General features: G+C 45.8%; 1 protein-coding gene across 2 annotated transcripts; it reads right to left on the bottom strand.

Annotated features, from left to right (window-relative positions):
- Positions 1-5,426: 5,426 nt before the first annotated feature.
- On the bottom strand, positions 5,427-25,178 carry BNIP3L (BCL2 interacting protein 3 like). 2 transcript variants are annotated; one of them, XM_074285443.1, is made up of 6 exons: positions 24,927-25,178; positions 16,353-16,542; positions 13,274-13,346; positions 9,689-9,792; positions 9,368-9,517; positions 5,427-8,214 (listed from the first exon to the last, which is right to left on the bottom strand). In XM_074285443.1, exons 1-6 carry the CDS (start codon positions 25,159-25,161, stop codon positions 8,166-8,168), a joined length of 801 nt encoding a protein of 266 aa, XP_074141544.1. In that variant the 5' UTR covers positions 25,162-25,178; the 3' UTR covers positions 5,427-8,165. The 2 variants fall into 2 exon arrangements, with proteins under 2 accessions (XP_074141544.1, XP_074141545.1); XM_074285444.1 differs by lacking the exon at positions 24,927-25,178 and adding an exon at positions 17,315-17,461.
- Positions 25,179-26,657: the final 1,479 nt, after the last annotated feature.

The raw sequence follows: 26,657 nt of genomic DNA, 5'->3' as shown, positions 1-26,657 counted from the left end.
TACAAGCACCTGGAACGCGTCTCTGCTTACGTCCTACCGGAAGAATCTCTGGCTTCCTTCAGATTTGGGATCAGGAGCCAGTTCCTCCCTGAGGCCTTCCTTGATCCACTTACTTATCCCCATCTCCATCCTCCTTACAAATCAGTCAGGTGTTCCTATCAAATCCCCCCTCTACAATGGAAACTTCCTGGGGGTAAGGGCAGGTTCAGAGCGTTCAGAGCTTCCTTGCCCCTTACAGTCCCAGTCTATGATGGAATTGAAACCCAGATGTGTTCAATAAACTGACTCCCTCCTCCAAAGAACAGCCGTTTTTTTTTTTTTTTTTTTGGCTGAGGAAGTGACTTGTCCAGGAAATGTTACATGTCTGAGACCTGATTTGAACTCAGATCCTCCTGACTTCGGGGCTGGTGCTCTATCCAGTGCACTACCTAGTGTCCCAAGGACAGCCTTTCTAACCACTTAGCTGACCACTAGCCTGGAGATACAAAGCTCATGGTTTCAGAACTGGAAATAGCAAATTCTGCACACAATTCTGTCCCTCTATCAATCAGCCCATAAACAATGATTAAGTACTTGCTGTGTGTGAAGCTCCAGTCACTGCTGCCAACATGGAGATTCCCAGGAGAGTCAAAGAAAGAACAAATATTTTGAAAGCCAGATCTGAATTCCAGTCCTGATTCAGTCTCTCTAGAGAAGATTCTTCAAGAGGGAGCTGGAGTGGATGTCTAAAAGAACATTCAGCTCTAGAACTCTATGACACTATCCCTGACACCAAAGCTTGGAGGAAGATAAGAAAAGCGCATTTATTAAGCACCTACTATATACCAGGCACTGCACCCTATGAGATATCTCCGATTCTGACAACAATCACGGGAGCCAAGGGATATTCTCCCCATTTCAAATTGGAGAAGCTGGGGCAGAGGTGGAGTGACTTGCCAGGATCACACAACTAATAGGTTACTGCAGTAAGTAGACCACTTCTTTCATTCACAGTTTATCTTACTGGCCTAAATACTTCCTCTGCTCATTAATACACAGAGTGGGGGTGGTTTGGTTTTGTGTTGCACCAGGAGGGTTCCTTCCTCGGATGCTATAGCTCGAATAAATCTACCACTCAGCACCCAGTGGTCAGTCTAGCATCAGGACCTGAGCATGGAGGACCCAAAGCCTTTTTATTTCAGGATGGGACACTGAGCTGAGGGTTCCCAACTCTACAGATACCCAAGCATAAATGTAAAATTCCCCCTTTTTTTTGTAAAAACCTGGTATTTTAGTAAATGGCTCTGACTTTTTGACACGAACAAACATTTCAAGATGCAACTCACCTGGTCTGAATGCCTGATCCAGCTGGAGGAAAACCCCTCTTCTCAGAGCAATCTCACTTCTGAGACGGCTAAACCCACTGTCCTATACTACTCAGAAGGGAGTAAATGATAAAAACAAGCTCCAGGACAAATATAAGGAGCATAAATAGCTGAAACAGAGTTAGTTCCCCTTTCCTATCTCTTGTGCTATATCCTAGTTCCACTATCATAAGAGAAGTTGCCCAAGAGAGATGTTTCCTATGTGACAACTCAAATTGCAAATCATATGATATTCATAAGAGGCTTTTAAGTTTTCAAAAATTCTCAAAATATTTTACATACGTGATTCCCATTTGAGCCTGACCACCACCTTGGAAGATGATCCTTTCTCCATTTTATAGATGTGGAAATTGAATGACACAGCCAGTAAATGTCACTAAAAAGTGGGATTTCCAGCAGTGTTTCTACTGGCCTTGTGTCCCAAAGAGATCTTGAAGAGAAAGGGACCTGTATGTGCAAGAATGTTTGTGGCAACCCTCTTTGTAGTGGCCAGAAACTGGAAACTGAGTGGATGCCCATCAATTGGAGATTGGCTGAATAAATTGTGATATATGAATGTTATAGAATATTATTGTTCTGTAAGAAATGACCAACAGGATGATTTCAGAAAGGCCTGGAGAGACTTACATGGACTGATGCTGAGTAAAATGAGCAGGACCAGGAGAGCATTATATACTTCAACAACAATACTATATGATGATCAATTCTGATGGACGTGGTCCTCTTCAACAATGAGATGAACCAAATCAATTCCAATAGAACAGTAATGAACTGAACCAGCTACACCCAGCGAAAGAACTCTGGGAGATGACTATAAACCACTACATAGAATTCCCAATCCCTCTACCTTTGTCCACCTGCATTTTTGATTTCCTTCACAGGCTAATTGTGCACTATTTCAAAGTCCAATTCTTTTTGTACAGAAAAATAACTGGACATGTATACATATTTAAACATATACTTTAACATATTTAACATATTTATGGTCTACCTGCCATCTGGGGGAGGGGATGGGGAGGGAAGGAAGGGAAAAGTTGGAATAAAAGGTTTTGCAATTGTCAATGCTGAAAAATTGTCCATGCATATATCTTGTAAATAAAAAGGTATAATTAAAAAAAATTTTTTTTGATAAAAAGTGGGATTTCATAGAATCACAGAACCTGGAATTAAAATTTCAGCCTCCTTCTAGCCCAATAGAAACATGGAAAGGAATCCCACTCCGACACACAAGAGGTCATCCAGTTTGCATGAAGACTTCCAAGAAGAAGAAACCTACCTGTTAAAGTAGGTCATTCTTCTTTTGGACAATTTACATTGAGAGCTATTTCATCCTTGGAGGCTTCTTTATACTTTCAATTTTCTGGTCTGTCTTCTGGAGTCTAACACTCCCAGGGCTGCTTTAGGTGAAACATTCCATACCATTCACTGTCTCCAATTTATTAAGAACCTTCTTAAACCAAGAGACCCTACTCCAAATAAGGTCTAATAAGGCAAAGTTCATTAGCACTCTGGCCAGCCTATTTCAGGAAGCTGTGCCCCTTTCAATACAGGCCAAGATTGCTGGTCGCTATACCACAAGGCAGTCTCATACTGAGATTGTCGTTCACACACACTCAGAACTTCTTCAGAACAAATGTTGTAATTCAGGCCTCTGCCACTTTACACTTGTGAAATTGATTTTTTGTGCCTACAGAGAAATCTTTACATTTATCTCTACTGAATTACATCTCACTATAGTTCAACGTTCTTTGTCAATCATCTCCCATTTGAACCATGTCTCCTGCCTCTAAGCCCAATTCTTTCCCTACTCTCTCAAATAGCTTCTCCATATCTTATTAAATTTGTTTAGACTTATTTAATAGATCAAAGGGTCCGACGAGGATACAAAGAACATCTTATTTCAAAGTTTAGATCAAGTAATAAATTAAGAGTCTTGTAATGGTTTGACTTTCAAGTAGGCCACTGATCTATTCTCTATTCACCCATCCAACCTATTCCCACTACTCTTCCCTGTTTTATGACTTTTTTAACTTCTCTTCATCCCCATCATCACCCACTCCTCAGGCCATCATGCACATACTTCCCTACTGCCTACCAATGCATCCATGTCTCCTTCATCTTTCCAACACCTCCCGCCCTCCATAACCCTGATCGATCTCTTCATGCAAACTTACCATCCTCTACTTCTCCTCCTCTGCAGAAACATTCTACCCGTTTCCTTGGCTGAACCATTACTCAGCTCATGCTGGCCAATCATGGAAATCCCCAAGCTCTTCTCAACATGAGTCTTGCCTTTGACATTACCTCTAATTTTCCCTGTACATAACTTGAATGGGCACTGCTGTTTGCATATTAAATAGCCCACCTTCCAATGGGCAGACAAGGGCATGGAGGATCTTAAAACTTTCTTTTGTATCTCCAGGGCTTAATTATGTAATGTGCCTTCCTTGGCATTTAGTAAATGCTTAAAAAAGGCTTGTTATTCACTTCACTATAGTCTTATTTACAGAAAGACTGGTCCAACAACACTGGAATTCGTTATTCAGGAGAATTCAGGAGTTCTTTCCGTTATATCTAACTCTTAGTGACCTTCATTTGAGGTTTTCTTGGCAAAGATACTGGAGTGATTTGCCATTTCCTTCTCCAGCTCATTTCACAGGAGGAAACGGAGGCACATGGAGTGAAGAGACTTGCCCAGGATCACACAGCAAGACTGGACTTGAACTACGTCTTCTCAGTTCTTCTGAACTCCAGCCCCCTCTCCCCACAATGTACAACCTTGCTGTCTTCAGACCCTCAATATATGCACTTAGTAACTGAAAAGCTACCTCCACTTTTTAAAGCATTGCTATCATTTCACAACAAACTTTCTCAGAGCGCACAACACCCCAAACTGGGACATTTTAGGAGGAGTGCGTCCTTTCCAATTCTGATGAGCACCAGCTAACCCTCAAGAGTAGTTACGTTTCTACCATGTTTAACATACATTGGACTACTTACCATCTAGGGGAGGGCTTGGGGAAGGGAGAGAGATTGGAATACAGGATTTTACAAGGACTAATGTTGGAGAATTGTCCATGCATATGTTTGGAAAAATAAAAAGCTTAGTAGTTACTAGCCGCCAAGTCTCAAACCTATTCATTCCAGGCCAGTTTTTCACTGTTCCAACTCATTTTTGTAGCCACAGGAAAGGGAAACACAACCTTTAGGTGCAATCTGTGAACATGGCAGGAGGTATTTCAAAGCTCTGCGGGGATTATGGGACACCCAGCTAGAAGGCAGCCCTCCTAGTTTTACACAAACTTCAGAACCCAAGCCCTTCTTTGCACAGTCCTGCTCGGTCTGAACCACAATGCTTTTGGATACCGACAGGTGGTCATGCTAGGGTGCCTCACAGTGGCCTGGAGTTCTCAAAAGCTGAAAATGCTGAGATTCTGCCCCAACAAAAGGCTTTGCATCTGTCATCCCAAGACAGCCTAAGGACTGCTGTGAGGCTGACTATAAAGTTAATGGCCACTGGGTGAAGAGGCTCGAGCTGTAGCTCCCACAAAGCATTCATTTGGATCATCCCCCTAACACACAGGAGGCCTTAATAGGTAGTGAGTTCTGTCTCTGGAGGTCTTCAAGCAAAGGCTGTAGGGACTAACTCAGATTCTGCCACGGGGCAGCCTAGGCCAAAGGGTGTTTGAGAAGGACCTTCCATGCAGGTCCCGGAATCTACAGCAAGGAAGGGCAGGCTGGCCAATCAGGCTAGGTCTGGACCTGGAATATTCAGTGTTCTCTGAAATGGGCCTCTGGCCCAGTTCAGAACAGCACTCCTTGGCAACCTAGTCTTGGAGACTTAGTGGGACACCAAGAGATTTGATCCCTTTAGCCAGGATTCTTTTAGGGCTTCCTTATTTCAAGGCCATGTCACGCTGCCTCCTGCAAATGGCCAGTCTTTGCTAAGTAAGAGATCAAAGACTAAAAGCAGATATACCAAACCCCCCCTCTTCTCCTTTATATCCCAGGCCCCCCCAAAAAAAGCAGGGCATAAAATGACTTACTAATAGAAAAACCCAGTTTTGTGAGAGCTTTAATGGCACAAAATGTTTATAACTACAGTTTATACACATATTGTAAACTGTATATAATGTTACAAAGTGCTAATAACTAAATCGATGAGGAATGCAGAATCACTTTGGCTCAGTTAATTCCAATCATTTCATCAAATGGTTCAATTTGCTGAAAGAATCTGAATGGTGCTCTTCAATTTTTCTTTTTTTTTCCCCCCCGAACAGTCAATGCTTTGCTACAGCAAGCTAACTTGCTCCATTTTGCCTTGTGCAAGTTTATGCAGTTTTGCTCTTGATCCTATTTACAAATATTTAAGCCAGTTTTCGTTCAACATAAATGAAGCCTGCATTTATTTCCAAAACTGTAAACAGGTATAAAGCTTTTAAAACATTTATCTTTACAAAACGTCAACTGTTGTAAGAGCCGAAACCCTTGTCAGAATACACATTGATCTGTTTGTGTTCACTCACAGTTTGGGACACCAAGACTTCCACCCCAAACCTCTAGGAGGGTTACCACTAAATACTGCCTCGTATCATCTTATGATAACAAGCTCTAGGCATTTTTATTTCAGGAAGATTCCCAAAACAGTTGATTTCACAGCTACTTGAGAAATTATAGGACAGAGGTGGATTTATTTTCAAGGGTCAAAAAGCTGTAAAGATAATCAAGTTTTAAACACACTATAGATCAAAACCAGTATTTAACTTAGAAGGGAGGGGGGGGGAGAATGCGTTTATTTCTCTTAAAAAGATGTGCCCAATTTAAAAAAGAAATCTTCTTTCCTGCCTCCCTCCCCACTCCGGCCCTGGAATTGTGCCAATTCTAAAACAAAACAAGGTGCCATTAATTAGTCCTTATGAGTAAACTAGCCTTTTCCATTTATATCACTTTTAAACCATGTGTTCACTGCCATCTTAGCCTCATCAGGCTTCTCAATCACCTCCAAAGGAAATCCAAGATCTATACTTGAAATAAATAGGTTACAGAAAGCAAATCAAGTGTTACCACATTTAGATGGAGAAGAGAAATAACAAAGACATCTAAAAAGAATTAATTGTCGCTTTTATTTTGGCCCTGGCTCACACCCTACAATGTCTACTCGAATGGTAGGAGAAAACAAATTTAAGCACAATCAAGAAGTTATTTCATACTCGCCATAGCCAGTTGTACTAATACAAACAAGTCAGTTAAGAACTGAATTCTGTGTACGGCCTGATGGTTCGTTTCTGCCATAATTCATCCACTTTATAAAATGTGATGCAGAAAAAAACAGTTTGATGAAATGTCTCTGCAAATTGGCCAAGCTGGTTATCTTAGTATTTTACTCACATCAACCTAACACGCTAATTAAATGAGAGCAAATTGCTAGTTGTCAAATTAACAATGGTTCTCTAAATAGCCAATATTAAAATCTATATCATAAACAGTAATTATTTATATAACAAACATATAGTAGTATCCTTCAGAGTCATGCTACATGTTCTGAAATCCAATAAAAGCTACTTGAGGACACGAAATCCTGATGCTTCCTAACAATTTGGTACTAAAGCTTCACATTTTGAAGAAGGAAAGTGTCACTGAAGAAGAGGCCGTGTTCCCCAAATGCAGAGTTCCATCACCTAGAAGGGGTACCCCGGAGACAGCTCAAGGGTCCCTGGCGTTGCCCTGGGAAAGACTGTAAGGTAAACAGTAACAAATGGGAGCGCTGGACCCACCACCAGAAGGAACGTCGTTTCAGGACTTGGTCAACTGCTCCCCACCCCCCAGGACGCTGCACAGAGCAGCCCCCATGCTCGGCAGAGCTCCGGAGGCCCAAGGGAGTCTTTAAAGGGCTCCAGAAGAAATGGAATTTCCAATAACAAGAAGCCTAGAAATGCACCAAACCAACTAGAATTCATCAAGCAGAACTTCTCTTTAGGGGAAAAAAGGGGAAAACCATCCTTTAAGGAAAAGAGATGAAGAACGAAACAACTTCACACACAGCAGGAAAACTCCCCCCCACCCACCCAAAGTTCCCAGCATTGTCCTCTTCCTTGTCTGGTCTAGCCTGCGGCCCTGCCTGCCAGAAGGGCGGGCTCGGCGTTCTGACAACCCTCTGGTCCTCGTTCTGCTTAGTCGCCATCGTTTATCCGTGCGGCCGACCTCCTGAACATTTCCAAAGTGCCGGTCAATACCGGGAGGCTTGGAGAGAAAATGTTCCCTAAGCTGGTTTTAAATACATTTTTTTATTGCCACAGACTACTTTTTTTCTTGTTTTTGTTACAGCTATAAATTGCGAGCTTAAGAGAGCTCGTCTTTTGTCTTGAAAAATCAAGGTTTGATAAGACGCTTGCTAACCTGCTTTCTTTTTAGAAGAATGATGGCCGTTGTCCTAAAGCAGTCAATACTTCTATGGAAATGCTGCAGCTCTAACTGAAGTGGGATGGAAAAAGAGGCAACAAACAGGGTCATGGGGGGAAAAAATCATTTGCTGGTGGCCTCTGTGTTGAAAAGAAGACTTTGCCAATTTCTAGACACCGGTAAACTCTGTGAGGAAACTGAGGGTCTTACAGGCCAGGAAGAGAACGAGGTCATGACAAGGCCTCCCAAGAGCTTGGATAAAATACTGAATCCCAAGAGGAGCTGGACCGTGGACATGTACAAAGAGGGTCGCGGACTGGGGCATGCTGAGAATGGTCTCGAGTTCCAATACACTAACGGGACGGGGAGAGCACTTCACGGGCACGTCCGGGCTCCTCCCCCTCAGTAGGAGCTAGCCGATGGGGAACTCAGCCGCTTCCCGATATAGATGCTGAAAAGAAACACAGCACGTTATGTTCCGCCTCTGAGGGCTGCGCACCCCTAATGCTGTCTCACTAAGCAGGTCACACAGATTGTCCTTCTCAGCCAAAAGACCGACCTGCCCTGCCCTCCCGGGACCTAGGGAACATCCGTGACGATTAACCGCTCGACCAGTGTCTCAATCTGGGCTTTGCTACTTACTATGGGGCCTTACGAGCTCTGGGCCTGAGTCCCCACTAGGCAGGAGATGAGGAACGGGCAGAGCGGGGAGCCCAGGGCAGCAGAGGAGGCTCCCAGGCCCTGCCCCTTCCATTTTTAGACAACCCAAGAATATTAAATGGGCAGCACTCATATGAGCTGCTGTTGTTCGGTATTCTTCTTCAGTCATGCCAGGCTCTAGAGCCCTTCTGCCCTTCCCGACAGCTCCTCAAAGGGAGTAACTCATCTTTTAGCTTATGTACAGAACCAAAACATAGCAAGTTTAATAACATAAAACAGGGGACTTTCCCTACTTCTTAGTGACGTCTTACATCTTTCACAGATTCTAGCTGATTGTTCAGACCAAGATGAAACTGATATTCCATTTATAAATAAAGGCAATTTTATAGGCAGAGCCCACTGACCCAATATGCCTAGAATATGGAGGGGCTGGACAGGAAAGTCATGGGAAATCTGCACCGTCGATATTTCTCCTTCCAATGACTGCCATGACAGAAAAGAAAGCCCATGGCTTTCAGCGGCAGGCTCCAAGGGGCATTTCAAAGACAAGGGCGTATTCTGCCATCCCTGGAAGGACACCTATATGAGTTGCTGGATTTTCTAGACACCATGATATCAGAGGTTTTCTAAATATTCCTTGACATCGAATTTGAAAACAGTCTAAGATAAAGGTAAGTATTCAGTGTGAGTTACTGACAACACTTCACCTGTGGCTGATGCATACTGTAGCAACCTAAGCCCTCTAATAATAACTCCCTGGAAATTCTCTGAAATCAAATGCAAGACACCCCAAGGTTTTTGAAAACATATTCTTTCCATTACAATCAATAAACATTTACTAAGCACCTGCTATGTGCCCAGCACTGTGGTGAGCTCTAGATTATGGGATTAACTGAAAGGGAGTAAGTGAATAATGCAAACATCCCAATTTCTCTAGGACTTACCCTAGTCCCAAAGCCAAAACGTGAGAGATGAAAAGCGATGGAATGAACACTTTAAGAAATTCTGCAGAGAAAATGCCTCCTTTCTTCATGACTCCACTTTTCCTCATACTTAAAGAAACGGAACGTTTAGGGTGCCGAAAGTGGAATTCCCTGAGGAAAGAAATACAGAGGAAGCAATGGGTTAGGAAGCCCATACCGAGAAAGACCGACAGGAGAGAAGAAAAGAAGAGGAGAGCACCAGGAATGGTCAGGTCCAACTACAGAGAATGGAGGGAACCAGTGAGCCATTAAAGCCTCTCGACGGACTGCTGGGTCACTCACTTGGGGGGGATGTTCTCAGGCCGACTGGACCAGTCCGATACCCAGTCCACACTTTTCTGCAAAGCTTCCACTTCTTTTTCTCCTTCTGCAGCTTCTTCTTCAGACTGGGAAGGAGAATTTATATTTTAATACAAGAAAAACAAAATAACACCACCTCGAATACAAGAGCAGCTAGCTTCAGGGATAGAAAGCAAAAAGGCTACCGGTTATTTTAGTGTTATTTCCATTAAGGACAATCCAAAATCATCCACTGCATAGATGCTGATGAATCTATGGCTCCTTTTTTTCCTTTTCTACACAAGTCAGGCCTGATAAATATTTAACATCTTCCTAGGAATTCAAGTCAGCTTCATGGACTTAAGTAGTTTTAGAAAGGAAAGCTGGCCAAAATAAACAGCACAGGAAGTCAAAAATCAACAGTAAAAGTGGAGATTGGTATTTTTAGACAATCGCTGCTCAAACTGGTTTAAACAGTTATTTGAAACTACCCTAAAAACTCATTTGGCTCAACCAGAAGCGATTTGGAATATTTAATTTTCCTTCTGATTTTATTCCTCATATAGCTTATTTAAGCAGGATTGTAGAGAAACGTCTTCTATTCTTTAAAATCACCATCAAGCCCAAAGCAAGCAGATGGGAATTTCCAAAGGAGCCGGAGAGGCTTCTAAGAAATCTGACATTCTGGATTCAAAGGCTTTCAAAGAGAGTTGATTTGAATCGGGTTCCAAGTTAAGACCCTCAGTGGTCAGTGAAATGGGAAGCTGGCACATCCAAACCAGAATTTAGAGCTAAAAAAAGATTTCCAAGATCTGGTCTCATGTCTTCAGTGAATTTGGACTCGGAGGAGGATTGCTGGTAAAAGAAGTGAGTCAGGAATTTGTCATGAGAAGCCTGACTGCCTGATTCCAATACATCACCCCATTTACAATTCACTGTTTTGCTCTTCTCCCTGCAAAAGTGCATTTAAAAAAATTGTTTAAAAGTTTCATTAATATGAAAACACCTTCAAATTGGGATCATGCAACCAGTTTTGTTCTACATTTAAAAATGAGCTTTTTAAACCAGGGTTTCCATAATCTCATTTTTTAATACTTTGATAACTGTATTCTAATATACTCAGTTCCCTTCATAATCCTATGTATCCTATCTACATTCTGAGAATGGCTTCAGATGGCCACGAGGTAGGAGACGAAGGGAGAGGGCTTCCCATCCATCCAAGTTAAGGAAACTTGTTCTGTTCTACTTCAGGGCTCTTGAAAAAAGGTTATGATCTGTACTTTAAAGAACACAAAAGTGGCTCACAGCCTGAGGTTCACCCAGCCCACGTCAGGCCTTGAAAAGGCAAAGTCATAGGGGGCAGCTAGGTGGCGCAGTGGATAGAGCACCAGCCTTAAATTCAGGAGTTCAAATCTGATCTCAGACACTTAACACTTCCTATCTGACTCGGGGCAAGTCACTTAACCCCAGCGGGGGGAGGGGAGTCACGTCTGCTCCTCTCCACTTCCAAAGGGAACACCCTTGTGCACAAAGCTCTCCTTAATAACCAGCTAATGGACTTAAACCATTCAACGGAAACCCTGAGATGATTTGGGTTTTGCAGTGTGCATCACTCGATTTTTACTTTTGTTCAACTTACCAACTAGGATCGAAGAAGTACCCTGAAGTTCTGGTATTCCAGAACGGAGGGGCCGTGCTCAGCTCCTCACAAGCTTACATACGACAATACTGAATTTCTTCAGATGGAAGACCCAGAGTTCCCATGTGCACACGCATGTCCCTCAGTGCCCAGAGGGCCTGAGAAGCGGCCCTGGTCAGCCCGCTGTAGGGGTGGGTGTGTAAAACAGAAGGGTGGCTACATTACTAAGATGGATCATAACCTTATTTCAAGAGCCCTGAAACAGAGCAACCTAGAACAGGCCTTCTTAACTCGTGTGGATTATGGGCCCCGCCACCATGGCCACCTGACGCCATTCTCAACCTATTCTAATACATTGAATATACAGCCTTAGGAGATTCTTTTCTAAGATCAAAATGGACAGCTTGGAATCGGCCATTCTTCGAGCAGGAGCTCTTCCTCTTCCCGCTGCCAGACATCAGCCCCTGTTTTGGACCTTCTTGGGACAGAAGAGCCTTTGAAAAGTCTCCTTCCGTGACTTTGACAAGCCCTGGACAAACATGTCCCTGAGGAGCAAGCGCTGTTCTCAATGTGGGTCCCTGAGACAGAGATGGAAGCCTAGGAATTAGGGCCAGAAGTTCCCGAATGTGGATCCAGCAGAAGTCTCCTGCTACACAGATGAGGGTCCCCTGACTGGCAGGATACTTATCAGAACTCCGTGTCCACATCCGGAGTTCTCTCCAGGAAAGGTCTGCATCTCTTCTTCTGCTTGGTTGCCCCGGTCGCTAGAGTCTCAGCGAGCTCCCTTTCTCGTTACCTCGATGGGCCGACTTGTTTAAGGAAACTGGGCGGGCTTGCTGGCCTTCTCCCCACACTCACAGAATTCCACCAGATTGCTCAAGCATCATTATTCCTTGCAGCGACAAGGCTGCCCTTCCCCCCAGAGGTTAGGCTTGTGCAAGTTCAGTCATCCTCAGCTGGCCGGGGCCCCATGACAGTCTTTCTGTGTCTGGAGATCTCCCAGCCTGGCCCTTTTGGGGTGCTCAGTGACCAGAGGCACAGCAATCTGCCTACATTTCACTTGTCACTTAGGTTGGACATGGTGTACCAACCACAGCTGAGAAGAATCCTCATTAAAAACCAAAAAGCAGAGTTCACTTAGCTTCACGCTGCTTCTTAGCCAAGGCTCCCCCGCTGTCATTTCCAGTGTCTCCTCAACAAACTGTGGATACCTGAGAAAGGATTCTCTCTCTGCCATCCGGCACTAGGACCTCCTCTTGATGGCCTCCAGGCAACCCGGGGCAGGGATCTGAAGGGAAGGCCTGAGAGATCTCACTTTTCAGGGAACGGCAGAAAAAGGAGAGGGAGCCTGAGGGAGCTCGTCTTACTTTGTCGGCTCACACCGTGGGGAATCAAACTGACCCAAGCCGAAGCAGAAGGGTGGAGACAGCATGTCGACCCAGCTGCAGGCTCCCCTAGGGATCTTCCCTCTCACATAACCCTTCTGGGGACAGGGAGGGAGGCCAGTTCTGACTGCGACTCTGAGGGAGGATGTGCTCCCCCAAAGATGACCAGCAGCCTCTATAAACCGTGGTCTCTGGAAGGATGCTCAGGGCACTGTGGGGACACAAAGTGATGTGTCCTACATTGGAGTCAGAACCTGAACCCAGACCTTCCCTATTGAGCCAGCTCTAACCACTGGACCACTCTCAGGAGATAATAATAATCTGCCCTTCTCTCCTTGGAATATCGTTGTGATAAATAGTAGATAGGAGAACTTTCGGTCTTTATACACAGTCTTTATAGAAAGGAACATTCCCAAGCTCAAAAATCAGAAACCAAACGACTCATTTATTTCAACCAAACTTTTACCCTTTTATATATTAAGCAAAATGTTTTGTGTTTTGTTTTTTATTCTGAAAAAGGAGTTACATTTTGCTAGATATCTCCCTTGGAATGAGAAAAGGTACCTGAGAGCTATGGTCCCTGCTGGTGTGCATGTCCACATCAAACATTATCTGACCATCTTCTTGTGGGGAAGGGCTGAGGGGAAAAAGGGTGCACCATTAGTTTCCATTCTGCTGGAGAGAAACTGAATGACCCAAAGCTACAGCCTATGTCCTTCCAAAAAAAACAAAACAAAACAAAAAAAAACTTCAGTAAGGAATCAAGGAACATCCCCCCAATCCCTCCACACTCCCCCCATCTCACAATGTTGACAGGAAGCTAAAGAAAAGGGGGATAAAACACAATTAGTTGGTGAGAACCATTTCTTTATAAAAATAACTGAGAGGAAATAAAATTTCATCTAAAAGCACCAAGTTCTTTCAGATCTTTCCCCCCCAAAAGTAGTTTCCCTTCTCTAAAAGAATGTGGCCTTCATTGTGTTTTTTTCTCTTTTAGATATAGTACAGAAAATCCCAGAGAAATGCCCTTTCCAAGCGGAGATTGCAGAAGCCCAACCCCTCACCCTTGGCCATGCTCTAGCCCTGCTGATTTACTCAGCAGGAATGAATGGCAGGTGGAGTTCAGGGCCTCTCTCCAAGGATGACTGGGTCAATTTAACTCCCAGTTTCTAAAGAAAGCAAATATAGCCCTAAGATGTGGAACTGCCTCTGGATGAACAGAATTAAGTCAAAATTCTGTGACCGCATTAAGATAGCTATTCCATCTACTGACACTAAGCTCAACCTCACAATGATTTAACAAAAACAACTGTTGGCACAGCACTTAAAGCTTGCAAAGGATTCTGTATACGTTACCCCAAAAAAGCCTCTACAATAACCCGGAGAAGTAGTAGACACTAGAGGGCTCATGGGCCTCCCGAAGCCTCACTGGGCTGCCCTTGGTCCAAGAGGCAGACACTTTATCACCAGGAGTGGCCTAGAACGCCAGAGCTTGTGTGCAGGCTATCTCTGTGAAAACACAAGCTCATCAGGCCATCCCTGGGCCTCGCCTGCCTCACAACTGACTGGATGACCAACTCCCAACTGAGGAAGTGCTGGCAACCCGTGCAGGAGGTAACTGGCTCTAGCACGCCATCGGAGCGGGAGCTCCTAACTCCTGCTGTTCTGGGATCCAGGTTAGGACAGGACTAGACACTGCCAAGACCTTGGACCCTTAGCCACCTGGGAGGCTCCGGCCCCCATCAGCCCCATCTGACGAGGAGGAGGCCCCTCCCCGAGCTCGGCGCTTCCTTATGCCAGCAGTCTGTTGCTTCACAGCCCAGCAACAGCAGATGGATAAGAAAGTAAAGGCAGCTCAGAAAGCCATCATCAGGCCAGTTCAAAATAAAAATGAGTGAGGTTTTCCTCTCAGTGTGACCCTAGAAATCAGCCACTTCAGGCCAGTCCTTTGGGATCTGACTTTGCTGGGTGATAAGGTGATCCCAGGAACTCAATCATTCCCGGGCTCTTCTAAAATGCTGAGAGTCCAGGCCTCGGGGAGGAGATGCAGAAGGGACTCAGCTCTATTTTACATCAGGCCTCCCACATCTAACTACATCTCTGCCCTGGGGAAAGAACCATGGGAGGTGCCTGGAAAAGAGACTAAAAGCGCCCCAGGATGGCTGCCCTCCTGAGGGGACATTCTCTTGGCCAGCTGCTGGTCACAGGGCTAGCTAGAGCATGCTCCTTGAGGGGAAGACCCTGATCTGTGGCATCAGGGTCGGCTTCCTGGTGGGGAGGCTTGTGCTGGATCTCCAAGGAAGCGAAGGACTTTTAAGAGGCTTTAGGAAAAGAATAAAGAAGTCAGGGAGGATGGAAAAGCAAAAGTTGGGAGATGGAAAACTAAATTCAGGAAGCAGCTGTAGGCCAGGGTGGCAGCAGGCGTGAAGGGCTCGACATGCCAAAAGAAGCCATTTGGCTGAATCGGGAGCCAATGTCGCTTCTGGTACAGGAGAGCATGGAGGGCAAACCAATGCTCTCCACGTTCTTGTGGCAGCCAAGTTAAAGATGAAGTGGAGGCTGAACCCAGGCAGCCCCCCCAGAGAAGAGGAAGGGGCTGGCGGTAGAAACAGAAAGAAAAGCAAGGCCCTGGAGGCCCACCTGACAGCACCTGAGGAATGGCTGGACCCAGGATGGGGAGGATCAGGGGGGATCCCTGCTCACGGATGACTTCGAGTGACCAGAGGAGCAGGAGACCTGCAGAAGGGGACAGGACCATCCTCAGGCCCTCATTTCAAGTGCGGGGGGCAGGGAGGTACACATAGGGACTGCCCTTCAGCATGACACTATCAGAACCAAATCACAGGTGATATTTATATCCTACATAGTAAATCAAAGGAAAGCTCTACAGCAGAAAACAAGGGTTAAATTTCTTCCTTTACTCAGTGAGAGCAGCTGGAGAAAAACGCCAACAGGTCCTCTGCTCCTGGGGTTCCCGAGCCACAGAATTCAATGCACAGTAAAGGTCTTATCTAGTGGTTGAGCTGAAATCCCATTTTAGATAATTCCTTATTTAAACATCATTCTGAAGCCACAGCTGATATTAAAGCCAATTTGGATAAACAGTGAACTGCTGGAGGCAGAGGCAGGAGGAGGTCACTCACTGTTAACAGAGTTTGCTTTAAGAAATAACAAAACAAAAACTAGCTGCTGACTTCTCACACAGAACAGAAATTTCTTCCTTTAAGACCCAAGGACATGTCCACACAAAACTATCTCTTGCCTCCTTCAGTGATCCTGGTAGCCCCAAACCTCTCTCTGGCTCAGGGCCAAAGAAGAATTTCAATGAACTATGAATCAGCCAAGACTTAAAAACTAGCCAGCATCCTCCTAAAAAAGGAAAAGGTGCTAAGCCAGAAGGGGCCAAGCAGTCCTCCGGCCCAGCGCCCCAGATGGCCGAAACAGCTGCTTAGTTTTCACCCGGCCCGTCAGTCTCTCCCCCACACTCAGGATCAGAAAGAGGGGCCTCTCCAATGTAGAGCTGCCTGGCATGGAAGCCGGCTTTTGGATCAGCTCAACTTCATACATGCCAGGAGTTAAACCCATAAAATGCTTTGGGCTACCCTTCATTTTATAACAGATGGCAAAAATAAGTCTCTTTTACCTGTCGCAGTGAGAACTGCCTCTGGAGCTACTCTGTCCTGATTCATGCTGGGCATCCAAAAGAATCTTCTCCATGTCTCCGTTGTGAATGGAGGACGAGGAGGGAACATGCTCGAGACCCCCATTTTTCCCATTTCCATTCCCGTCGTTGCCATTTCCATTGCCGTTCATCTGGAGCTCCACCCAGGAACCTGTTGAGCAAGCCAGATAACTTCAGTTATAACCACAGTGAGACAAACATTTGCCCTGCACAGCAAACAGATGTGAATATGCTGAATCCTGATAACAATCCAGGCCAGCCCCAAAACAAACAAAAACACTAAAGAAAAAGTGGAGAAAAGCAGACATTCATCACCCTATATATTGATTGCTAGAGTAATTATATAATCACTCAGCTCAGAGGAAATTATTTTGAGAAATTATATTGTTTTAAATAGACAAGGAGGTCAAGACTGTGTACCTTCTTGCCTTTCTGGTTTATAATACCAACTCTTAAATATATCCTAGTCACCCTATAATTCGTAGTGGGCCTCAGCTGTTAACTGCACATCTATAACATAAACCAAAACATTAGCAAAGCTCTTCAATCAAAACAGATAGCTACCAAATTTCTCAAATATTCATCAATATTACCAAATTCACTTTAGAACAAAAAGTCTTAATCTAGCCCAAAGGACTTAAACTCAACTACTCAAATGCAAAAAGCCTAAATTGGTTGAGCCTGAGGCTTCGCAAAATATAGTAGTTTCCAAAATAAAAGAGAACTAGTTTTGGAGAGAAGGAAATGAGGCTGAAGAGGTCAAGTAGCTTCCCAAGAAGAACTGGGGCTAAACCTGGTCCTCCAGATCCAGTCCAGTGATTCTCTCCTCTAAGCAGCCTCCCCAGGTAGCCCAGAAACAGGTCTAGATCACCCCCAAACTCACTTCTCTCTCCTCCCCCCTCGCCTTCCATACACAAACCTACCTTGTAATCTGCTCTTATTTCTCCTGTCCCATAAGCTCTCCTTTTTTTCTTGGTTTTCTAGGGCTGTTTTGTACACAAACTCAGCGTCTGCTCCGGCCTAACCCATCCTATTAAAAGTGGGGGAAGCTGTACAGCTGGAGGGGGTGGAGCCAATAGGGAGATGGGGAGGGACCGTGCTAATGAAAATATCTGGGAGGTTTCTGAACCCAGGGAACTTCTAACTTTCGTCACCCTTCACATGCAGGTGAATTTGAAAGTTTCTAGACTCAGTCAGGGATAGTCTTAATGAAATGGATCCCCCTTCGTCACAGTATTAAGGTGGATATCTATATTTTCCTACGCCTATGTCCTCTGTACCAAGGCAGGGAAGACTGGACAGACTCAGTTCTCCACAGAAACCTCAGGTCACAGCAATACTAACAGTTACTAACTCTGTATCACAAAGAAACCAGAGAAAAAGAAAACGGCCTACACGCACGAAATATTTAGAGCAGATACTGTGGTAGCGAAGAATTGAACATTGAGGGGATGTCCACCAATTGGGGAACGGCTGAAAAAGCACTACTGTGCTACAAGAAATGATGAGCAGGCTACTTTCAGAAAAACCTGGGAAAACTTACACAAACTGATGCAAAGTGAAGCAGGCAGAACCAGAGAACATCGTGCACAGTGACAGCTATATTGTACAATGATTAACTTAGTTATTCTCAACAATACAAAGGACTGAAAAATGCTATCTGCCCCCAGAGAAAAAACTAAGTGTCTGAATGCAGCCTGAAACCTACTTTTTAAACTGTAATATTCTTGAGTGGTTTGTTTTTTGGGGGGGCAGTGTTTTTGTTTCTGCAATATGGCTAAGATGGTAATGTCTTGCATGACTAGACATGTAAAAATTACATTAAATTGCTTGCCTTCTCAAGGCAGGGGAAAGGACGAAAGGAGAGAATTTGGAACTCAATATTTTTTAAATGAATGTTAAGAATTTTGGTTTATATGTAATTGAGAAAAAAATAAAACAAAAATTAAATGTTTCCCAAAAAAGGAATAGCAGGTCAAGGGTGGAACCATTGCCCCTTGACGAGGACCACATTCATTCAGAGCAGGAGGTCTGGGAGATAAGTAAGCCATCATCATCCAGCAAACTAGCATGCTTCCCATGAGTACCACTCAGTGAAAGGAGTTCTTCAATAATAGAGCTTTTTAAACATTACACCTTAGTGTCAATAACCTTGTGAGGTACTATTTAAAAAAAAAAAAAAAAAAGTATTTGCATTCCCATTATACAGATGAAAACAACAAAGTTCTCAGGATCACAAAAGAAACTACCTGCCTGTCAGCTTCAGGTGTATGGACTCCAAGTCCAACGCTTGTTCTATGAATCTAAAACAAAATCCTATATGGTTTCTTCCATAACTGTCCATGATTGCCCAATTTCTACCTAACATGATCTCATTTGAAATTCCTCAGTCATTGGTACTATGGATCTGTATCTGCAAGAATCTTTCCAAAGATGACATAAGCTCCCAGCAGGAAGTGACCCTGTGTCCTATCTTTCTCAGCACCCCTACCAAAGTGCATTGTATTTTTGAGTAAAAACAAACTGGGAAAACAAAGATCCTAACACAAGGATCTCCTAATCACCAAGTCTGGGCCAGATAAGCAAGCCTTTGGGGAAGAACTGACACTTGACTAGAAAGAGATTCTGGGAATGATACTGGGAAGGACACTAAATCCAGAGGCACAATTTATGATTTCTTCATTTCTTGACATTTCCAGGAAAGTTGCCTACATGCATCTGGTATGTCCAATCACAAGATCAAAGAATGAGCCCCGGGAAAACAAATAAACAACAAGTACCCGTTCAGTTTTTCAAGGCTATGATGTCTTTCTAAGTCTACATAAGACATTCTCTCTGTAGGTCCCAGTTTCTTCACATAGGAAATGAGAGATGAGACTCAGATTCAGAGTTCAAAATATTGACCCCCTTGATTTTATACAAGGAGAAATAAAAATGTAAAATTAAATAACTTTCCTGAGGTTGTATATATGCTAAATGGCAAATCAAGGCATCTGCTCGAAGGTTCTTTCTCTCTTTCAAGTCTCTTTTGTCCAAATATCCATGCCATTCCACTGGCTCATCTCAATGAGTTTTGGTTCTCATAATTTGTCTACGTGGGCAAAGACAGAAACAGCAATAACATAAGCGGTAATGTTTATCCTTCAGTGGAACTGGGCTTACAAATGTAATTATAGATATGATATTCCTAACAGTTATTAGATCTCAAATTACTTTTAGGGAACTTCAAATTAACAACTTGAAAACGAGCAATGAGAAAAGCTAATACAGCAGTGATTTTAAAAAAAAAAATCCTTGGGCAGTTATTAAGATTTTCTTCTGAGGCTAATGCTGTTTGATTTTATTTATTAAAAACCAAAATTCAAGGTATCCCTATCAACAGGAATGGCTTAATTTCACACATTCTCTTATACTAGAAAAGTGAAATTTGCCTTTAACAGGAGATGCCTCTTATCCCATTCACCTGAGGTCTTTCTTAATAACAACGTCAGAATTTTTAAATACCCTAAATAGACCCCTCAATTTTACCTAGAGAAATAATGAAAAAAAAATTATCTATGCACATGTCTAAATACACAGACAATGAAACAAATGAAACAAAGGGAAAAACCTTAAAAAGCAAACTTTATGCAATGAATGATTTTACTAGAATATCTTTAGTTCAACTGAGGACTTTAACAAATTAAAAATATGATTTGATTATTAAATGCTTCTCTTTTTAAAAATCAGTTTTATATGTATGTAAAAGAAAATGGTATTGCTTTTTCAGCAGAAACAACATTTTCCAGTCTAAGCCTCTGGGAGTGGCTGAGTTGGCATCTCAGCAGGCAAGCTACGTTCAGAACTGCACGTTTTCAGTTTGTTGAATACCACAGACATGTCCAGCTAATGACATTCACAATTATGACTACATGCACTATTAGGCGCTGCCGTGTCTCTTTCACAGTTAAGAGTAACCAACTCTTACTTTTTTTTGGGGGGGAAGGGGTATTTCAGAGCAAGAAAGGAAACAAGATTGAAGAGACATTTTCTCTTCACCAACCCTTTTAAAGATCTCTCACAGTGATCTGGCCAGGAAGACAAGGATCTTTTTACTCCAGTTTGTTATTTCCTTTCTTTAACCAAGAATGCTCCCTAATTCTTCCAGGTGGAACTTATTTTAGCGGTATTATGGTCCAAGAGCACCAGTGAGGGACTGCATCTGAAGGCTTCCTTTGAAAAATACTTAGGTTCTGGATAAAATTGGGTCAAAATAATAATAGATCCCATCTCCTTTACAAAACTCCCACACAATAACCCTATCATCGGAAGCCAAAATGTTATCCCCATTTCACATATGAAGAAACAGATGGTAAGGCAGTTGTGAATTACCTTCTATCACACAGACTAAGGATTGGGTACCAATATTTAAATCAGGTCTTGCTTCCATTCTAACCTCTGTGCTTTTTCACTATCATACAGCTTCTTCCTAAATGAGATCTCACTGACACCAAATTTCAGGAAATGTGTCAAGACCCTCCGGAAAGTGATGTCCCTAAAATGAACCTTGATGTTTCTGCAAATGCACGTGTGCTATCTGCTCGATGCTTGAAATTAAGATTCCTTCTGATCACAGCATATTAGGAACCCCAGTTAATCTGGATTTTGTAACATGGAGATTACCTCTATTAAGGTCCTTGATTGACTAGTTCAATTAAAAGCAATAGTAGGTCCTAGTAAGCTGGAAGGACTTTGAATCTAGGGAAGAATTCTAAACTTTCTATCTATTGTCTGAAGCTGCAGGTCTCAGCTCCTCAATTTTTTTTGTCCAGCAGTGAGAAGACACATGCCTGCAACATGACAACAACCAACATCAAAAATAAATAAAAGAAGAAATAAATAAATAGCAAGTTTAGGATAATTGCTATTATCTACATACAACTTTAAAATTTGAAAAGCAATCCAAAAATAACAGCCCAGTCAAGTCGCTGCTATCTTCATTTTGCAACATGTCAATGACTTTTCAATGGCCTCAAAATTGAAGGCAGAATTTGAACTCCCAAATCTAATTTGGTTTAGGATTTCTTTAGACTGCCTCAAGTAGAATGAACACAAGATCATACAGCTCAGCAATGTAATCAAATATTTCACTTTTCCTATCTACAAATAAGAAAATTGAACCTGGAGTATTGTTTTAAAAGTCTAGTTGAATATACTTTAACTTATTTAACATGTATTGGTCAACCTGCCATCTAGGGGAGGAAATGGGGGGAAGGAGGGGAAAAGTTGGAACAGAAGTTTTTGCAAGGGTCAGTGTTGAAAAATTACCCATGCATATGTTTTGTATATTAAAAAAAACTATAATAAAAATAAATTAAAGTCTAGTTGAAATATGTAAGAGATGTTTTTGGGAAAAATATTTTAAGATAAATGTCATGACCATCCCATTTAACTTGTTTGCTGAGTTCAGCATAAAAATGGGGGAGGGGGGGAGTCAAAATCAACTAATACTAAGATTCCTTTTTCTCCCTTAGAACCAAAATAAGCATTTTGTTTCTACATTAAGCCATAGCCTGATTGAAATGAATCCTTGAGAGCCACCTAATCTTGTCCCCTCACTTTTATGAAGCTCTCTAGCTGGAAACTGCCCGGCCATCACTACTGAGAGCACAGACCGACAAGAGATGCTTTGGAAAGGACCAAAAGACATAAGGGGTTTTTATCATCACCAGCGAGTTCCGTCCCAGAATCAACCTTAGATTAACTTCAGGGCAAGAAGCACGAGATTCCCAGATTTCACTGCCTTCAAGGAAGCCTCTGCTGCCAGTTCCTAGGGCGACACCTTCCAGGAAGGCAAGAAGTGGTCCTTTCTTCCAAGTGGCTCTGTCACCTGGTAGAGGTTTCCCTCCTATGCTTTGGGGAGGACTGAACTACTGGACTAAGAACTAATATATTATTTGGGGAAATCAATTTAGACATTTGTGTTCTTCACTTCAGGGCTGTGTAATATGGAAGCAAGAGGGCAAGTCATTAAAACATTATCTAGATGGCTTTTCAATAACTTTTAAAGGTTCCTCTCCTCCATTTCCTATACCTTGACGTTCTTGGTACCAAATTTCCTACAGCAGCCTTCCCATGATCTCTAGCACTTGGTTTTCTTTCCAGCACAGCATAACGTAGTTGTTTGTGATTGGCCAGTGACAGCACTCTTGAAACTGGCATAAAGGGCAACATTCACTGCAGTCTAGCCCCATTTTCTCTGCCCTGTGGTCAAAGGGAAATGAAAAATGTTTTTTTTTTTTGTGATGGAATGTACTGATCAGCTTCTTTTAAAGCAATCATAAAATCATTTTGTCATAAAGGACGAAACTGAACAACACCTTTTTTTAAGAGAAAAGTTTAGTATTGTCTCCCTTCCCGTTGTCGGGTTGCCAAATTCAAGAATGGTAGTGGTCAGTGATCCCACAGAAAACGGAGAGGTGCAAGAGGAAATCCTGCATGGTTTATCACTTTCTTCATTGTTTCTGATCACATTTTTCTTTGCTAGTAGTGAGGGAGGGATAGCAGGTGAGAATAAAGGCATAGAAGTCAGTACACAGTTTTACTTTTCTGTTCAGTCATTTGCCACATCAGACACGTATGGCCACAGTTGAGCTGGAATGACAGACCAAAAACCCCCATTTTACAGATGAGGAAACTGAGGCAAGCAGGATGGAGACTTTTCCAGGATCACCCGGCTAGCAAGTGCCTAAAGCTAGATTTAAACTCGGGTCTTCCCGGCTGCAAGCCCACATTCTGTCCACTGCTAACTCTCCTTTCTAACTCTGGCGTGTGAGGACAGGATTTGGGGAAATTATCTCGATGGAGGAAGAGCTGGGCTATAAACAAAAAAGAATTTACAGAGATTTTAATTCATATACAATAGGGTACACTTCCCTGAATCGACAGTGCAAGAATACAGCCTTAAGTATAAAATGAGTCGGGGGAGAGAAGGAAACAAGGAAGTTGTTCTGGCCCTGGAGAACGCTGCGCCCACTCTTTGCTTCCGAAGGAATCCCTCAGCCTGTCCCTAACTAATTTCCTCAATCGTGAAAAGAGGTTTTTTAATGGATGAACCAGATGACAAAGGAAAGCCACTGCCCGAAGCAGAGGGAAGTAGCTTTAGATGGATACCGTTCTAGTGGGCTCTCCAGACTCCGGAGGAGCCGTGAAGCAGCACTCACCGAGGCTTCTCTCCTATTCCTTTGCCCGGACGTGCCGCAGGTAAGGAGATCTCCAGCGGGTCAGAGCCCGGTGAGCGGCCTCTGACCCCCACATTCGGTTCCGAGATCTCCCACAGGGCGGAGGCCACGTTTAAGAAGCCCGGTGTTTAGAGCTCCTGTGACCTTTGAGCACAGTACGTGTCCAGTGGTGAAACCCCCCTCGCTCAAGGATATAAGCCCGACCCCGTGACCCCGCCGGAGAGGGAGGCTCAGGGAACCCCGGCCGGCTTCAGCCGTCTGCAGGCCGCTGCCCAGCCACAGGTGGGAAGGCTCCTCCGGGTCACCGTGAGGGGGGAGGGGGTGCCTGCTTTTGGGAAGAGGCGCCCGCTGGGACGCCGGGAGCCCCTGCCCGGGCAGCAGTACAGAAAGGGGCACCTCCAGGGTCTCGGGGAGGGCCTGGGGGCGGCAGGGCTGGCAGGGGGTTGGGAACAGAACCCGGGCCGGGCCCCAGGGGCGGACTCGGGTCCAGGACCCCTCGGCGGCTGCTCGGGCTCCAGGGTGGCTTCGGCTCCGCGTCCGACTTTTCCCTGCAGAAGGAGCTCGGACCGCAGCTCTAAACTGGACAGGGCCGGAGCTGCGCGGCTCCTCCGATCCAGCGGCTCTCCAGCCAGCGCGACCCCAGGACAGAAAGAGGGGTGGGGTCCGAGCAGGGCCCGTTCTCTCCGGCGTCCCAATCCAGAGCACCCCCAGGCCCAGCCTCTCACGGCTAAACGAGGGGGCCCGGCCCGGGCGTCCCCATCTGCGGAACACCGCCCCCCCCCCCCCCAAGCACCGGAACGCCGCCTGCCTCAGTTTCCTCCTCCGCCGGCCACCGTCCCCCACACAGTCCCTCCCGGACCCCGGGCCAGCTCGGTTCTTTTCCTTCCCCAGCCCCCGACAAGCAGCGGTCCCTCAGGCCCACTCGGGGCTGCTCTCCCCTTCCTCGCGCCCCCCCCCCCAGCCTAGCTTCTTCCTCCGTGGGCTGCTCCGGCCAAAGCCCGCCCCCCGCCGACTCGGATTGGAACGGGCCCGGCCGAGTGGCCAACCACGGGCCGCTGCGCCTGTCGCTCACGCACGCGCCCCCGCCCCGACACCAGGAGCCCCCCGAGTCCCAGACCGGACCCTCGGACGGGAATGAGGCTGAGGGTGGGATGATGAGGGGCGGGGCCGGGGAAGAGAGGCGACCGTGCCTATCAATCAGGTTGAGGACTCCAAGAGCCGGCCAATAGGTGTCCCCGAACCGCCCCCGGGGCAGAAGTGGCGGCGGCGCCAGCGGCCGAAGCTGGGTTCCTCCTCCCATCCCCCCGACACTCACTGTTGAGGCCCGCGGGCGGGGCCAGCGGCTGCTCGCCCTCGTTATTGTTGTTGTTGTTGGGCAGCGGCGGCTGCTCTACCAGCGGAGACGACATGGTCGAGAGGCTCGAGTGGCAGTGGCGGCGGCGGCGGAGGAGGAGAACTAGACTGGAAGCGGCGACGGCAGATCGGGCTCCGTCTCTGGTTCTCGGGCGGCAACACAACAAGCCCAGGCCCCCGCCCCCTCGGCTGCGCATGCGCACCCCTCACCCCCGGGCCGTGACGTCGGGGTCCGCCCCACACACGTGACCAAAACACAGCCTGCCGGCCATGTGATAGGAGCCGGACCGCACGGAGTCGCCAGGCTCAGGCCTCGGGGGCGGAGCCGGGGAGGGGGCGCCCGGCCGGTCCTAGCCTTTCCCCTCCGGCTCGGTTTGCGCCACGCCCCTTCTCCCTGGGCTTCTCGGTCGGACCCTGACCGCCCACCGCCCACCCTCGACGTCTCTCTGGCCTCTGCACCTTCGCCTTGGCCGCCGCGGCCCTTCCGAGGGCTCGTCCCCTCCCCATGCCCGCCCCACCTTCCCCCGACCCCCTCCCACACAGCGCCCTGGGCCAGGCGTGGCCACCTGGGACCCCCGTGGGGAGTTCCCGGCCACTTGCTCCTCCGGCTCCTTTACAGAGGAGGAAACTGAGGAACCCGGGTGAAGTAGCTTGTACGGGCCAGCGAGTGTCCGGGACCGGATCGGAACCCGGACCGTGCAATTCCCAGCGCCTCCGCCTCGCTCTGGGGGGTGGGCTCCATTCCAGCCGCTTTCCGGCTCCGGGCCGGACCTTCCTCGGGAGGAGGGGGAGGTCTTAGTGGGCCCGGCCTCGGGCCCCCAAAGGTGGGCTTCTGCCGGCCTGAGCAGGGATCTGACAGAGGGAGGTCGAGTGGGGGACCGCAACCCCCCCACCCCCCGCTGGGAATTCCGGAACCTGGGGGCGCCTCGGCCCCCGAGGCAGCAAAGGGGCTCTGCCCAGAGGCCCGGGCTGCGAGTGCCGCGCGCACCCGGAGCCGGCTCGCACGGGAGACGCCCGGTGCGAGGGGAGTCCGGGGCCCGGGTTTCCAGGCCTGCCCGCTGCGAGGGGAGCGACACGGAATTAGCATGAGGGGCGGGGCTCTTATTTTCATGCACCTCTAACTGAATTTCAGAATTTTCTCCAGTTGTGAATTATATTTATACACACGCACATACGCAACATAGATTATTCTGAGCAATCCAGTTTTCACAGGAGAGGAGATCCGTCCGTGTCGTACGTCAAAAAAACTTAGGATTAAGAAGTTCCAGATCGATTCGGATGGTCTCTTCCAGCTCTCAGCGCATCCTGAACATGGATTCTAGTGAAATCATTTGGGAAACAGTTTTCTTACTCGCGGGCTCCTTTACAAGGAGGAAGGAGCCCTCGGATAAATCCTGGTGAAGAGGACTCCACGCAGGCCAAGGCGGATGAATGGGCGGATCTGCCCACGAAAACCGCTGGTGTGGAGAAGCCACTTGATATTTGGGGACCTCGGACCCGTCACAGCCTCAAGGCTCAGCTCCTTCCTCTGCCCAATGGAGGAAACGCCAACGTAGAAACGTCTCCTTTTGTCTGGCTGTCCCAGCGACTCGGGGTAAAAAGGGAATTACATGGAATCAAAATGGTTACTTGAAAACTAACAGGGGATATGGGAGACTGGATTATACGTCAGCTCTCAAGGAGCCTAGTTAAC

Source organism: Sminthopsis crassicaudata, chromosome 2 (assembly GCF_048593235.1).
Source record: "Sminthopsis crassicaudata isolate SCR6 chromosome 2, ASM4859323v1, whole genome shotgun sequence".
In the NCBI taxonomy this organism is placed as follows: Eukaryota; Metazoa; Chordata; class Mammalia; order Dasyuromorphia; family Dasyuridae; genus Sminthopsis; species Sminthopsis crassicaudata.
This window is presented reverse-complemented; position numbering and strand designations above follow the sequence as displayed.